The 14,607-nt window shown below is 44.8% G+C and overlaps 1 protein-coding gene across 2 annotated transcripts in view; it reads right to left on the bottom strand.

Moving 5' to 3' along the window:
* The window catches only part of LOC127051941 (cytosolic phospholipase A2 epsilon-like), a 47,948-nt gene extending 42,082 nt beyond the window's left edge, over positions 1 to 5,866 (bottom strand). Inside the window, exons 1-2 of one of the 2 annotated variants that reach the window (XM_050954944.1) lie at positions 5,756 to 5,866; positions 5,272 to 5,358 (exon numbers count right to left, since the gene is read on the bottom strand). In XM_050954944.1, the coding sequence (XP_050810901.1) occupies positions 5,272 to 5,358; positions 5,756 to 5,866 (198 nt within the window). The remainder of the gene's footprint in view (positions 1 to 5,271; positions 5,359 to 5,755) is intronic. The other variant, XM_050954946.1, reaches the window with a different exon arrangement.
* Between the last annotated feature and the right edge of the window lie 8,741 nt (positions 5,867 to 14,607).

The following is a 14,607-nucleotide window of genomic DNA, read 5'->3' as shown; positions in this document are numbered from 1 at the left end:
TTACCCTGAACAAAATCCTGAAACCAAGAACGCTGGCCATTTGCACTATTAATGGAAATAGCAGTTCCTTCATGCTCCTGGATTTTTACCACACTGGAGGTTAACATTCCCTTTAAATAAAGCCTTAAACAAACAAACAACCCCCTCCCCCAAAACTATCCTCCAACTCCCAAATGTAAGGAGCCCTTTGTAATAATTATGAGCTAGTCTCAGCTTAGATAGAAGCAACCATCTTCAACTCCTTCAGTGTGTTTCCTAGTGTTAGTGGCAAATATACAAGAATGCAAAAAGAGCTACTCAAGAGTTCTAAAGGAAGACAAAGAGGACCTTGGTTAATGCCCATTTCACACCCCTAACAAGATTTCACATGACGTGATAAACCTTTCTGATAATGCATCAGACAGAAAAGACAAATAGGATTTCTTCTGTAAATGGTCACACTTCTTATGTATTCAATGCCACGGAGCTGGACATGCTTTCCTAAAACAAATACAATCACTACCGAGCTACAACAGGCAGTAATTGACTGCCTCCACCATACACCAAAATCAGGCAAACATTTGTGCACATAGATGAGCCTTTCATTGTATTATGCTCTGCTGTTGGATGAGTTTTGCATCATTTTACTTAGCTTATGCCTTGGGCTAAATATTTGTTAATAACACAGGAAGTTTCACAATACACTGTACCTCTGTCAGGTAAGCATTTTCATCATATTACAGATGGGCAGCTGAGCCACACAGACATAAAATGACTTGCCCAAGGTTACACAGGAAGTCTGAGGCAGAAACAGGGAATAAAATCCAGATCTCCCAGCACACAAGCCTGTGCATTAGCCAACCCTCCTTCATAGTTTACTATGGAAAAGTGAACGTGTTTGACCTTGTTTCATACCAGTGTGAACACTGGGACTTCAGAATTTCAATTCAAGGATTCAGTGCTGCCAACTCCTGCAATTTTACTTCAAGCCTCAGCATATTTGGTGTTTATCTTAAAGCCCCAGCTTCTGGAGTTATGTGACTATATAAAAAGTGACAAAAAGTCCTGTGGCACCTTATAGACTAACAGACGTTTAGGAGCATGAGCTTTCGTGGGTGAATACCCACTTCATCAGATGCATGCGGTGGAAATTTCCAGAGGCAGGTATAAATATGCAGGCAAGAATCAGTCTAGAGATAATAAGGTTAGTTCAATTAGGGAAGATGAGGCCCTCTTCTAGCAGTTGAAGTGTGACCACCAAGGGAGGAGAAACTGGTTTTGTAGTTGGCTAGCCATTCACAGTCCTTGTTTAATCCTGAGCTGATGGTGTCAAATTTGCAGATGAACTGACTCTCAGCAGTTTCTCTTTGAAGTCCGGTCCTGAAGTTTTTTTGCTGCAGGATGGCTACCTTTAAATCTGCTATTGTGTGTCCAGGGAGATTGAAGTGTTCTCCTACATGTTTTTGTATATTGCCATTCCTAATATCTGACTTGTGTCCATTTATCCTTTCATGGAGGGATTGTCCAGTTTGGCTGATGTACATAGCAGAGGGGCATTGCTTGCACATGACGGTGTATATTACATTGGTGGACGTGCAGGTGAATGAACTGGTGATGTGGCTGATCTGGTTAGGTCCTGTGATGGTGTCGCTGGTGTAGATATGTGGGCAGAGTTGGCATCGAGGTTTGTTGCTTGGATTGGTTCCTGAGTCAGAGTTACTATGGTGCGGTGTGTGGTTGCTGGTGAGAATATGCTGAAGGTTGGTGGATTGTCTGTGGGCGAGGACTGGCCTGCCTCCCAAGGCCTGTGAAAGCGAGAGATCATTGTCCAGGATGGGTTGTAGATCACTGATGACACCATCAGCTCAGGATTAAACAAAGACTGTGAATGGCTAGCCAACTACAAAACCAGTTTCTCCTCCCTTGGTGTTCACACTTCAACTGCTAGAAGAGGGTCTCATCTTCCCTAACTGAACTAACCTTATTATCTCTAGACTGATTTTTGCCTGCATATTTATACCTTACTCTGGAAATTTCCACCACATGCGTCAGACGAAGTGAGTATTCACCCACAAAAGCTTATGCTCCAATACATCCATTAGTCTATAAGGTGCCACAGGACTCTTTGTCGCTTTTTAAAGATCCAGACTAACACGGCTACCCCTCTGATACGTGACTATATAAGACTCTCTCTCTGCTTTAATTTAAAAAAAGATAAGTTTATAGCTTTTATGATGGCAGAAAAAAACTTGAAAATATGAATTCAAACAGTTCAAAAGCCAGAGACAAATACCCACTCCCCACCCCCAATGTATTACTTTGAAAGAATCTCATGACTGCTAAATGCTTGCGGATGGCAATTCTGAGCATTACTAAAGTTGCTACATTTGGATGAGGCTGTGAGAAGAGGAGCAGAGAGCTGAAGTAATGGGGAGGAGCCTACCTTATCTCAGGCCTTGTACTGAATACACACAGTTTTTATACTGCTTTAACTGTATCTATTCAGAAACTTAAACTATACAATTCTAAGCATCTTTGTATCCCTAAATCTGCATCCACACTAGGGGTTGTACCACTTTAATTGTGTCTGTTGCAAAACAAAAGGATGTTTCAAAACAGATATAGTTAAAACAATACAAACAGTGTTGTAAGATCAGGTTTTACATTCCTTATTAGTTGCTCTTCCTGCTATATTACATCCCCTTTTTAAGCACCAGCATGCAAGATGCACACCCACTGAACGCCAGATCAGTGCAAATTATACTATGTTCCCACTTCAATTTGCAGACCCAACAGGTGACTTGTCTCCATTTTTCCGCTCTCAGTTACACTTTTAAAATGAGAGGTCCCCTCCACTGAAGCTGCCAGAGTACCTCTACTGATAGTGATTTACATATTTTTGGACAACTTATGAAATTATATAAACGAATATTTTATACCCTGTGGATTTCTGTGGAACTTGAACTTTTCTTGTGCAGAAAAGAGGCCAATTTCCCGATGTTTCCCCTGAGTCATATTCCCGAGTCTCATTCTATTATAGACATCATTACTGAACTTGAGATAGCTTTTCATTTAAATCCACCCAGTTTTGCTTTGAGGCAACATCTGTATATAATGCATAGCCAGCAGTAAGCAATCCAGGAATGTATAGAAATATTTGCATTGATATTTCTAATGTATAATAAACACAAATGTAGATCTAGAACTGATTCCCAAGCAATTCTGCAGGCACCACTGGCTTTCTTCCCTTCGAAGTCTTTTATTGTGGTGACTTTTCTTCCAGCAGAGCTTGATGGAACATTTGTTTTGGAAATTGGGGTTTATCATTAAAAAAAACAAAGGACTTGCAACAATCATATTATGAATGTGAGACACTAGGCCACATTCTCCTTGCACTTTGGTATCAATGAGTAGTAATTCGATTAAAGACAGTGCAGATATGCTGGAGTAAAAATGATATAAGTGAACCAAGAATAAGGCGATATGAAGTATCAGGGGGTAGCCGAGTTAGTCTGAAGAAGTGAGGTTTTTTACCCACAAAAGCTTATGCCCAAATAAATCTGTTAGTCTTTAAGGTGCCACCGGACTCCTTGTTGTTTTTGTCTATGATAGTTACTCCTGGAAGAATTCTGCGCCATTGTGCATGTGCAGAATTCATGTCCCCTGCAGATTTCTTTGCTTCCCCACAGAAAAATGGCTTTCTGACAGGGAAGCCAAAAGAGTGGTCATGCAACCCTCCCCAGCAGTATGTTTTGGGTGCCCAGGGCAGCTGACAAAGAGGTAAATCACTGTGGGGCAGGGGATGGGGCTGGGGAAGACCTAGCTGATGGCTTCTACCCTGCACCAGGCTCAGCTGCTAGTCCTGGCTGGGCTGGGGAAGACAGGACTTCCTCTTTCCCTGCATGGCATCCAGGGACAGGTCAGACCCACCCCCAGATTTCTCCCCTGGTTGCAAGAAGCTCTGCAAACTACCTCCTCCCCTACTTCCTGCACCCATCACTCCTCAGCTGCAGGGGGAGGGATCAGCGTACAGGGAGCTGCTCCCAATCTGATTAATCCCTATGCATCCAGACCCACTCATACCCAGATCCTCCTGTTGAGCCTCACTCCCCATACCCAGAACCCCCTCTACTAAGCCCCACTCCCCCTGCACCTGTACCACCCTAATGAGCCTCCCACGCCCAGATCTCCACCCCATTGAACCCTACTCTCCCAGCATCTGGATCCCTCCACTGAACCCCCCATATCCCCATGCTGAGCTCTATTCCCTCCCTTACCTAGAGCCACCTCACTGAGCCCCAACCACTTTCATCTTGATGCCCCCGCAAAGTACTATTACCATTGCACGCAGAACCCCCTAATAAGCCCCTGTGCATCCAGAGCCCACACACACATAGATCCCACACTGAGCTGCCCACACCCAGATTGCCTCACCCAAAACCCTCTGAACCTATATCTGGATCCCTCCACACTGAGCTCTTCCACTCTTGGATCCTGCTGGGTTGAGCCTGCCTGACCACACCTGGTGTACCAGGCATGGAGGGGCAGGGCCCTGGGGTGTTTCTGGGGCAGGCCCAGTCTTTGTGCTGTGTCAGGGTTGTGTGCAACCTCACCACTGAGTCCATGTCCCAGGAGGGAGCTGCAGAGTGATCTCCCACCTCTGTGCAGCCAGTGGCCTGTGTTCCCCAATGCTATGCTGGAGCCTCCACATTTATTTGACAAATAAAATTTACAGAATTTTGCTGAATTTTAAAATATTGTGCGCAGAATTTTTAATTTTTTTTTGGCACAGAATGCCCTCAGGGTAATGATAGTAAATAATATACAATGGTGAGTCCACCTAAATGAATCCCTTTGAAAGGAATGAAGCTATGAAATGAATATGTTACCTTTTACAAATCAAACGCACAGAGAAAAATACAGCACAAAAGAATAATGGGATTCAGACAGTGCTTAATTTATAATGAAAGAGATACTGGAGCTCAAGCAATTAGGTCCCAGGGCTCAAGCAATTTTTTCACATTCATAACTAGTACAGCAAACCCAGATGTGTCAGGTAATGAACTGCCAAGACTAGAGATGCAGGGCTCAGACCTGGCAAGCCCTGGCACAAATTAAGCTCTGGATTCAGATGATTAACATAAGAACATTTCAACATAGAACCTAGTATCACTAAATGTTCAATGCTTTGATAACTAGTAAATTCATTCCAAAACTCCTGCCCCTCACTCGCCCTCCAAAAAATCCATAAACTTATTTATTCTCTCCAAAATGTTGTCTATTTTATGGTACCTTATAGTCAGCATCCCACTGTACTGCCCGCTGCTTCATCCATTTAGTTCCTACATTTCCCAATGGGTCTGGGTTGCTGTTTAAGTCCTGAGAGGGGGAAAAAAGAAAGAATGGGCAAGTGGTAATATTTGAAAATATTTTTCCAATTTTGTATTATAAATTCATAATTGCAGCACCATATTTTGACTTCAAAGTGTGGAGCTGTTGCTTATTCACTCCCAGTTTGGCACAATGGTGTGCTAAGCAGCAGTCTGTACTTCCTTTTTATTTTTATTGACAAGGTTCTGGGTAAAGTGAAAAAAATATGGAACTGTCATCCATTTCTATAAAATATAGCAAGGGTGCTAACTCCTCACAATGGTAGATGTCAGAGGAACAGCAACCCTGACTGACAAGGCAGGACTGAAACTCCATGCACTCGGTTGTGCAGTTCTGGATAAGGATCTTAGCAAATCTTATTTGGTTTTATTTATTTTTTTCTTACCTCATGGAAGCCAGCAGGTGATTCCATTGTAGTCTCTGCTACATTCAAGTGAGGTGCTATTAATGGTACTGGAGTACTAGGTTCCACAGCTGGCAATGACTCCTGAAACATATGTGTTGACTTGAAAACAGCCAGAGTTGCTGAGCAGGTGCTGTATACATATTGACACAGAGCCCTACCCCTCTGTTATTCTCTTAACAGAAAGAATCTCCACCCACTTTTCTCACAGTAAGAGCAAGTCTGTTGCAAGAGCGGGATATTCTTTTGCAGCTGAAGTGATGGAGGAACAGGATGCTTGCTTTGTGCTTTTAGGCACTGCCCATACGGGGAGCAGTGGGAAACAATGTGCCACTCTGAGGTTCAAATCCCACTTTTGCTCTCCCGTTGCAATGAGGACAGAGAGGGGGAGCAAGTTGCTACAGCCATTAAGAGAAGGCCTGATACTTGTCTCCTGCCCAGGGTCCAGCCAGCTTGGCTCCACCCCCTCCCAGATCACCTGCTTGGGGCAGGGAGCACAGTGGAATAACTGTCACCAAAGCTGAGGGGGACACAGACCTCCTTCATAGTACAACAAACATCTCCTTGTCTCCTGACATTATAATTTACCTCCTACGCTTCCACCACCAATAAGCCTGAAAACACTTCTCTCTCCTCAAACATTTCCCCTCCCTCACTCCTTCCAAATTTCCAGTTTCTCCTCCCTGTGATTGTGACTTAGCCACACAACCCGTCACCAGCTGCGAGCTGTAGGAGTGTGGTTTTCACTCATCTGCTCCTAGCACACTTGCAATGGGACTGTCTTTTTAAGGCATAGTCCAGCAGTGAGATCGTTATGGCTTCAGCCTAGCTGTCCCTCCCCTGGCTTTCAGGGGCACAAAGCTCTGTGTCTTTAAGGGCATCCTATGCACTCATACATCTGCTTACACCAATGACCAAAAGCTGTAGCTCCCACTCCAGTACAGTGCCTGCATGGCTGGACACTATAGAGCCTCAGATTTCAGCCTTTAAAGGACACCTCCCTTGTTTTGGCTTCACTACAAACACTGCTCTGGCTGGGTACTCCCCTGAACAACTTTGGGAAGTGGCAAAATACAGTGCCACCCCTGGTCCAATGGAATTCAGGTGTCCATGCTGTGAGGCCCAGGACTATATATTTTTTTGCACTCAGTGTAACGTGACACACCAGCTACTCCTGAGGGAATTCTGCACCACTGAGCATGTGCAGAATTCATGTCCCCCACAGATTTCTTTGCTTAGCAACAGAAAAATGACTTTCTGACAGGGAAGCTGCAAGAGCAGTCACATACCACTCCCTAGCTGCACAGGTACATCATTTCAGGTATTTGGAGCAGCTGGCAAAGAGGTAAATCACTGCAGGGCTAGAGCACCGCAGTGGCTCCTACCGTGAGCCGGGATCAACTGCTAGTCCCAGCTGGGCTGGAGGCAGGAGAGGAGGGGCTGCAAGGAGTGGTTGGGGCTGTGTCAAACCCAACTCCAGAAACCTCCCTCAGCTGCAGGAACCTCAGCATCCTCCCCTGCTTCCTGCCCTCATCGCTCCTTAGCTGCGGGGAGAGAGGTCACTCTATGGGGAGCTGCTCCCCCATCTACTCAACCTCCATGTATCCAGACCTCCCATACCCAGACACCCCTGCCAAGCCTCACCCTGTACACCCAGAACCCCCATAGCCCTCCATACCCAAACCCTACCCCACTGAACCTCAATCCCTGAATCTGGAGCTCCCTTTACCTAGATCCCCTGCTTTCGGACCTCCACCCCTGCACCCAAACCACCCCACACTGAGCTCTCTGCACTCAAATCCCCTGAGGAGGGGCCATCCCCTGCTCCACCTTGAGCCCCCACATCCAGACCCCAATGCCACTGACTCCCAACCAGCTGCTCCAAGACCCCCACCCCACCAAACCCCACTCTCCCAGCACCGAGACCCTCCGCTGAGACCCCCCACACCCAGATCCATTTGCTGAACCCCAACAACCTTCACCTGGAAGCCCCTGCAGAGTCCCATTGCCCCTGCACCTGGAACTTCCCCAACAAGCCTCTGTGCATCCATATCCCGCAACACCTAGACACCCACACACACTGAGCTGCCTGCACCCAGATTGTCCCACACAGAATCCTCTCACTCCACACCTGGATTCCCCCCTTAGTGATCCCCCTCCTCACTTCGATTCTGCCTAGTTGAGCCTGTCTGCCCCACACCTGGTGTGTCTGACGCAGAGGGGTAGGGCCCCAGGTTGTTTCTGGGACAGGCTCAGGCCTTGTTCTGTGTCAGGGTCAGGTTCAGCCTCATCATTGAGTCCCGGGGGTGGGGGTGGGGAGGCTGCAGGGTGTTCTCTCACCTTTGTGCAGCCAGTGGCCTGTGCTCCCCACTGCCTTGCTGGAGCCTCTGCATGTATTTATTGACAAATAAAACTTGCAAAATTTTAAAATATTGTGCACAGGATTTTTAATTTTTTTGGCTTAGAATGTCCTCAGGAGTAACCAGTCTGACATATACCCCAGACACGGAGGTGAAAGTAAGCTGGTATGGTCCGACGTGATGTACCATGCTGGACTGGACTGGCTTCCCTAGGCTGGTGATTTAAAGGGCCCGGGGATCCCTGCAGTGGCCGGAGCCCTGGGCCCTTTAAATGACCTCCCAAGCCCTACTGCCAGAGTCCTGGGGTAGCAGCGGAAGGGTTCCGGTGGTGATTTAAAGGGCCATGGACTCCGCTGCAGTAGCAGCGGCCGGATCCCCAGGCCCTTTAAATCGCCCCTGAGCCCTGGGGCTCCCGGCCACCTCTGCAGCTGGGAGGTCCGAGGGTGATTTAAAGGCCCCAGGACTCCCAGCCTCAGCTAGAGCCCCTGGACCTTTAAATCTTGATTTAAAGGGCCTGGGTATTTAAAGGCCTCACCTCTTCCTGTTGAGGCTCCGCCTCTTCTGATTAAGGCCATGCCCCCTGCTCAGGACTCCAGCATACTGGTAAGTCCTTTAAGTTACTTTTACCCCTGCCCAGACATCTGATGGATTTGCAGGGTAGATACTGACAAACATAATAAGTGGTGTCTCCAGGTAGAGGTCTACTTAAGCACTCAACTCTAGACCTGGTTGAGATTTTTCCAGTGAAACATTTTTCCTTTGGAAAATGCCATCTTTTTCACATTCAAAAACTTTTATGGAAATTAGGGTGGATAAAAATCAATGATTTTTTAAAAAAATAAAAAAATCAGATTTTTATTTTTAAATTGGATTTTTTGATACAATGCTTTTTGAGGAAAAAACCCATCTAAAGATAGTTTTAATGAAGATACATTATAGCTCAAAGATATCTCATCATGGAATAGGGATTATAAATTCTAATTCTATAGTATGGGACAATACAAGTTTTGTAAATGAGTTCCAATAGTTCATGGATTAGGGACCCAATCTTATGGGGTTCCACAGGCTTCTGTACAGATTATTTAGATTAATCTTTCTATCTATCCAATGGGACTCAGCGCTCAGTCTAGAAGATACGATCAGAGATGCTTAGTTTTGCAGTTCTCGAACTGTGGATTTGTGTCTCCAGAGGTAACATGTTTGTTAACAGCAAAAATGTTTTTAAATAAATAATATATAGAGGTGAGAAATAACAGACCTCAACTCTATTGTCCCTCTGCAAATCTGTTTACACAAAGTCAATCTCTTACCTCTCTCTAAAAGTGCAAAGTTTCAAAAAGTTCAATGAATAGAAGATTGTTGGGGGCAGAATAGATCTGGACAAGGAGAAGTCTGGAAATAAATGTGAGACACAAGGGACATATGCTTTTTCATTAAAATATTATATGTTTGCTGTTGAAGAAAAAAATCCAGAATACTTGAAGTTGTTGTTTTAGTTAAATAAAACAGTTTAAATGTCTGTCTGGTGATGTTCTCCTCCTAATACAGCATGGCAAGAAAATCCTCCAAATATTAATGATTAACCTGTTGAATTGCAGATATTTATGAAGTCATTGGGAGGTGAACTATCTGCTTCAATTACCTTTTGTAAATGAAATAACCAAACAATCATTGATTTTCTGATGTAGCTGTAAAACTAATCTGAAAAGTTTTCAAAATAAATCACTATTTAAAAATCGATTTAAATCAAATCCACCCTGATGGAAGGGTGTTGCTTTTGATAAATTATTGAGAAAAAAAATTGGAAAAGCTTTTCGGTCAGCATTCCATTTTCAGAATGCAACATTTTTACTTTACATATTGAAATGACTTTCTGTTTCAATTTTTAAAAGGTTATATAACACAATATTTTGTAAAAAGTCTAAAGTAGAACAAACTATTTCTAGTTTGTCAAAACAAAACATTTTGTTCAACTTAAAATTAATTTTTTCTTTAGAATTTTATTTTGTGGGAAATTTCTAAATTTTTATTTTTGTTCTGAATTAGAACAAAAACAAATTCTGAAATGTCAGTGTTTCAGCCTGGAACAGAGATTCCAAGTTTTGCCCAGCTCTAGTCAAGTAACATGGTAATATGGCGTTACTAGAAAGACCGGAGGAATTTACTGGGCTGGGGCTGGTAAATTGGAAGGATCTCTTAGCACCTCAAAGGAGTGGGCTGAATGATTATATGTTCTGATCAGTAATGCAAGTGTCATAAACACATATCTAATACATCTATGTAGAAAATCCTCCCAAATAATGAAACTGTAGCACTTAGTTGAAAGGAATCAAGGTTAGTGTGATGATGAAACTTGACACTTACAATTCAAAAATTTTATGTTTATGAAATCATAGACTCTCAGATATTATGGTGATGGGTGTGGTATAAGAACTACAGTGACAGATATCAAGTTTGGTTGATAAAGATAATTGTGTTGTGTTGATCTAATAGACTCCTTCAAGGCATTCAACTTGATATAGCACACTATTTTGATTAAAGAACGGGGCTAATATAAAATTAATGTCACACATTAATTAGAAACTAGCTAAACAATAGGCCTCAAATATAATTGTAAATAAGGAATTACCATCAAGGAAGTGTGTTTCTAGTGGGGTCCTGCAGGGATTGGTTCTTGGCCCTGAGCTATTTAACATTTTTATCAATGACCTGGAAGAAAACATAAATCATCACTGATAAAGTTCGCAGATGAAACAAAAATTGGAAGAGTGGTAAATAATGAAGAAGATAGGTTACATATATAGAATTATCTGGATTATCTGGTAAACTGGGGGCAAGCAAACAATATTTATTCAAATAGTGCTAAATGTAAATGCATTCAATGGCAAAAAACTATGTTAATGCAGAGCTAAAGTTGCTTGGTGGTATGTTATTCCCTTGCAGAACACTGAATTGAGCAAAATGAAAATGTCTGCCACAATATACCCCATTAACACATATACCTTTATTCTGCCAACTGCACAGTTGCTGAAATGTACGAACTCTTCACCAACTTTCATAACGAATTCATCCACATCCATAGGATTCCATCTAGTACTTTTACAGAACAAAAAAGGGAGGAAAAATGGTAGGAAAAGGTTCCCCATGCCACCTTCCCTCTACCCTCTTTGAGCAATGCCTCTGCATGCACATAGCCACACTGGCACTTGGCACTATAAGGGTACTTCTACACTACCCGCCGATCCGTGTAGTGTAGACACAATAAATTGATCCCCGAATGCTCTCCCGTCGACTGCTGCACTCCAGCTCAGCGAGAGGTGGAAGCAAAGTCGACAGGGGAGCAGCGGCCATCAATCCCGTGCCGCAAGGATGCGAAGTAAGTGATTCTAAGTCCATCTAAGATACGTCGACTTCACCTACGCTATCCTCGTTGAAATATATGTTGAAATCAGTGGGGCTGTGCAGGACAGCAGAGATCTAGTTGCATGCATCACATTGCAGTTTTGAGGCTTAAGGTAAAAATCCAGTATTCCATTCTGAATCATGACTAAGGCTATGGGTACACTTGCAGATGTAGAGTGCTGGGAGTTAAACCAACCCTCAGAGATAGCAGCAGGGAAAGCGCTGCTGTGTGTTCACACTGTCAGCTGCAAGCGCACTGCAAGAACACTGCAAGCACACTGGAGTGGCCACATTTGCATCACTTGCAGCGGTATTCGGAGTGGTGCACTATGGGCAGCTATCCCACAGAGCACCTCTTTCCATTCTGGCGCTGAGGCTTGTGGGAAGGGGGAGAGCGGGCACAGGGCATCCTGGGTCCTGTCCCAATGCCCCGTGATGCATCACTTCGCATCCCAGCAATATCTGTGCTTCCATCCACATTCGGCACCATCTTTCAATGTTTTTTTGTACTGCGTGCTCTGTCTTCCCTTTCGGTCTGTGGGAATGGATCCCGAACTGCTGAGGAATATGCTGATGGGTCTCACCAGCACATCACGAATTGTAGTTGAGTTACTCCTTAAGCTACAGAGTAACAGTGAGGAGTCCGACGATGATGTCAACACCCATAAAGCATATGACATGAAATTGCTTGTGGCATTCATGGACATGCTCATCACCGTGGAACGCCACTTTTGGGCTCGGGAAACAAGCACTGAGTGGTGGGATCACATCATGCTTCAAGTCTGTGATGATGAGCAGTGGCTGCAGAACTTTCTGATGAGGAAAGCCATTTTTATGGGACTGTGTGATGAGCTTTCTCCAACCCTGCGTTGCAAGGATGAGAGATTGAGAGCTGCCCTGATGGTGGAGAAGCACATGTTGAATGCAATCTGGAAGCTGGCTACTCCAGACAACTACCAATCAGTTACTAACCAGTTCGGAGTGGCCAATTCGACCGTTGGAATCATGTTGATGCAAGTGTGCAGGGCCATTAAATGCATCCTACTCAGAAGAACCGTGACTCTGGGTAACATGAATGACATTGTGGTTGGCTTTGCACATATGGGTTTCCCTAACTACGGAGAGGTGATAGATGTTACACATATTCCAATTCTGGCACCAGACCACCTAGCCTCTAAGTACATAAATCAGAAGGGGTACTTCTCGATGGCTTTCCAAGCACTTCATGCATATTAACTCAGGCTGACCTGGAAAGATGCAGGATGCACGCATCTTTTGGAACACAGGCCTGTTCAGGAAGCTGCAAGCTGAGACTTTCTTCCTGGAAAAGAAGATCACCATATGGGAAGTTGAAATGCCCATTGTGATCCTTGGAGACCCCGCATACTCTTTAATGCCATGGGTCATGAAACCATACACAGGAGCCTTGACAGCAGCAAGAAGTGGTTCGGCAACAGGCTAAGTCAGTGCGGAACGACTGTTGAGTTTGCTTTTGGCCGTTTAAAGGGCCGCTGGTGCTGTTTGTATGGGAATCTGGACCTGGCCAATGACAGCATCCTTATGGTTATAGGCGCACGCTGTACTCTCCATAACATTTGTGAAGGGAAGGGTGAAAGCTTCACTTAGGCATGGGCTGCTGAGGTTGAACACCTGGAGGCTGAATTTGAACAGCCAGAGACCAAGGCTATTAGAGGGGTCCAGACAGGGCTGCCTGGGAGGGGGGGCAAGTGGGACAATTTGCCCCAGACCTCTAGGGGCCCCCATGACAATATAGTATTCTATAGTATTGCAACTTTTTTTAGTGAAAGAGACCCCTGAATCCTCTGGGCAGCCCTGGGTCCAGCATGGGGGCCGTAAGGATTAGGGATGCCTTGAGGGAGCAATTCAATACTGAAAGCCACTAGTAATGTTTAGTGCCCTGCATGGGAGTGAAGTGCAGTGATTCAAATGCTAGTAGGCATCTGTGTTTGCTACGTATGATGCACTGACTAGTAGTGCCTGTTGCTTTCCTGGGCTATGCTATCTTTTACTTAATGCAATAAAGAATGTTTCCAAAACCAAAAAAATTCATTTATTGAAAAGAAACACAACTGATGGAGAAACACACATGACCTGACACATCTGTGCTGTGTGGTAGGAGGGAAGGGGGCAGGGTGGGGAATGGAACAATCACAGATTTGTGTACATCATAGAATCATAGAATATTAGGGCTGGAAGAAACCACAGGAGGTCATCTAGTCCAATCCCCTGCTCAAAGGAGGACTAACACCAACTAAATCATCCCAGCCAAGGTTTTGTCAAGCCAGGCCTTAAAAACCTCTAAGGATGGAGATGTCCTGTTATCAAACTCAGCCTTCCTGTCTGGAGTGCCGTGCAATGAGTGCTGCACTTCAGGCTGGCTAAAATGATTGGTGAGGGGGTTGAGTGAGGTGGGTAAGGGTCGTAGTTTGCAGGGCTGCACGGTGAAGCTAAAGGTGTTGGATGCAGCTGGTGGAGATAAGCAACCAGATGTTGGGGAACGTGGGGTGGCGGTGACATGGGGGTGCAAGGGAAAGAGTTTTGAGAAAAGTTCTGGGGCGAGGGGAGGGCGGGCGCAGATCTGCTCCATATGCAGTGCTATGAGTCGAATCCACTTGGCGCTCCATAATGCTTAGGAGCCGCTCTGTTTTCGTTGCCAGTGATTCGCATTCTCCTGGCAGACCTTCCTTTCACTCTCCCGCCACTCCTACACTTTTTTATTTTCAGTACGGGACTGCTGCATGACTTCATGCAGAAGGTCCTCCTCGCTTTTTCGTGGCTGCTTCCTGAGTCTTTGCAGCCTTTCAGGATGGCTGGGATCTCAAGGTTGCATCTGTAAAACCAAAATGCAACATTTAACAGAGGCAGCACTGTTAACACTAGACAGAGCAATGATTTCATAGAACTTATATAGACAAGCACAACGCACATAATATCACAAATTGCGTGTCCCAAGGTGAGCGCACATAACCCACAAGAGCCCCGAAATGGTGAGTAACCACAGGGGTAGGGGGGACTGATTGTTCCAGGGCCGTACTGTCCTCTGGGGTCCTG

Source organism: Gopherus flavomarginatus, chromosome 5, assembly GCF_025201925.1.
Source record: "Gopherus flavomarginatus isolate rGopFla2 chromosome 5, rGopFla2.mat.asm, whole genome shotgun sequence".
NCBI lineage: Eukaryota > Metazoa > Chordata > Testudines > Testudinidae > Gopherus > Gopherus flavomarginatus.
This window is presented reverse-complemented; position numbering and strand designations above follow the sequence as displayed.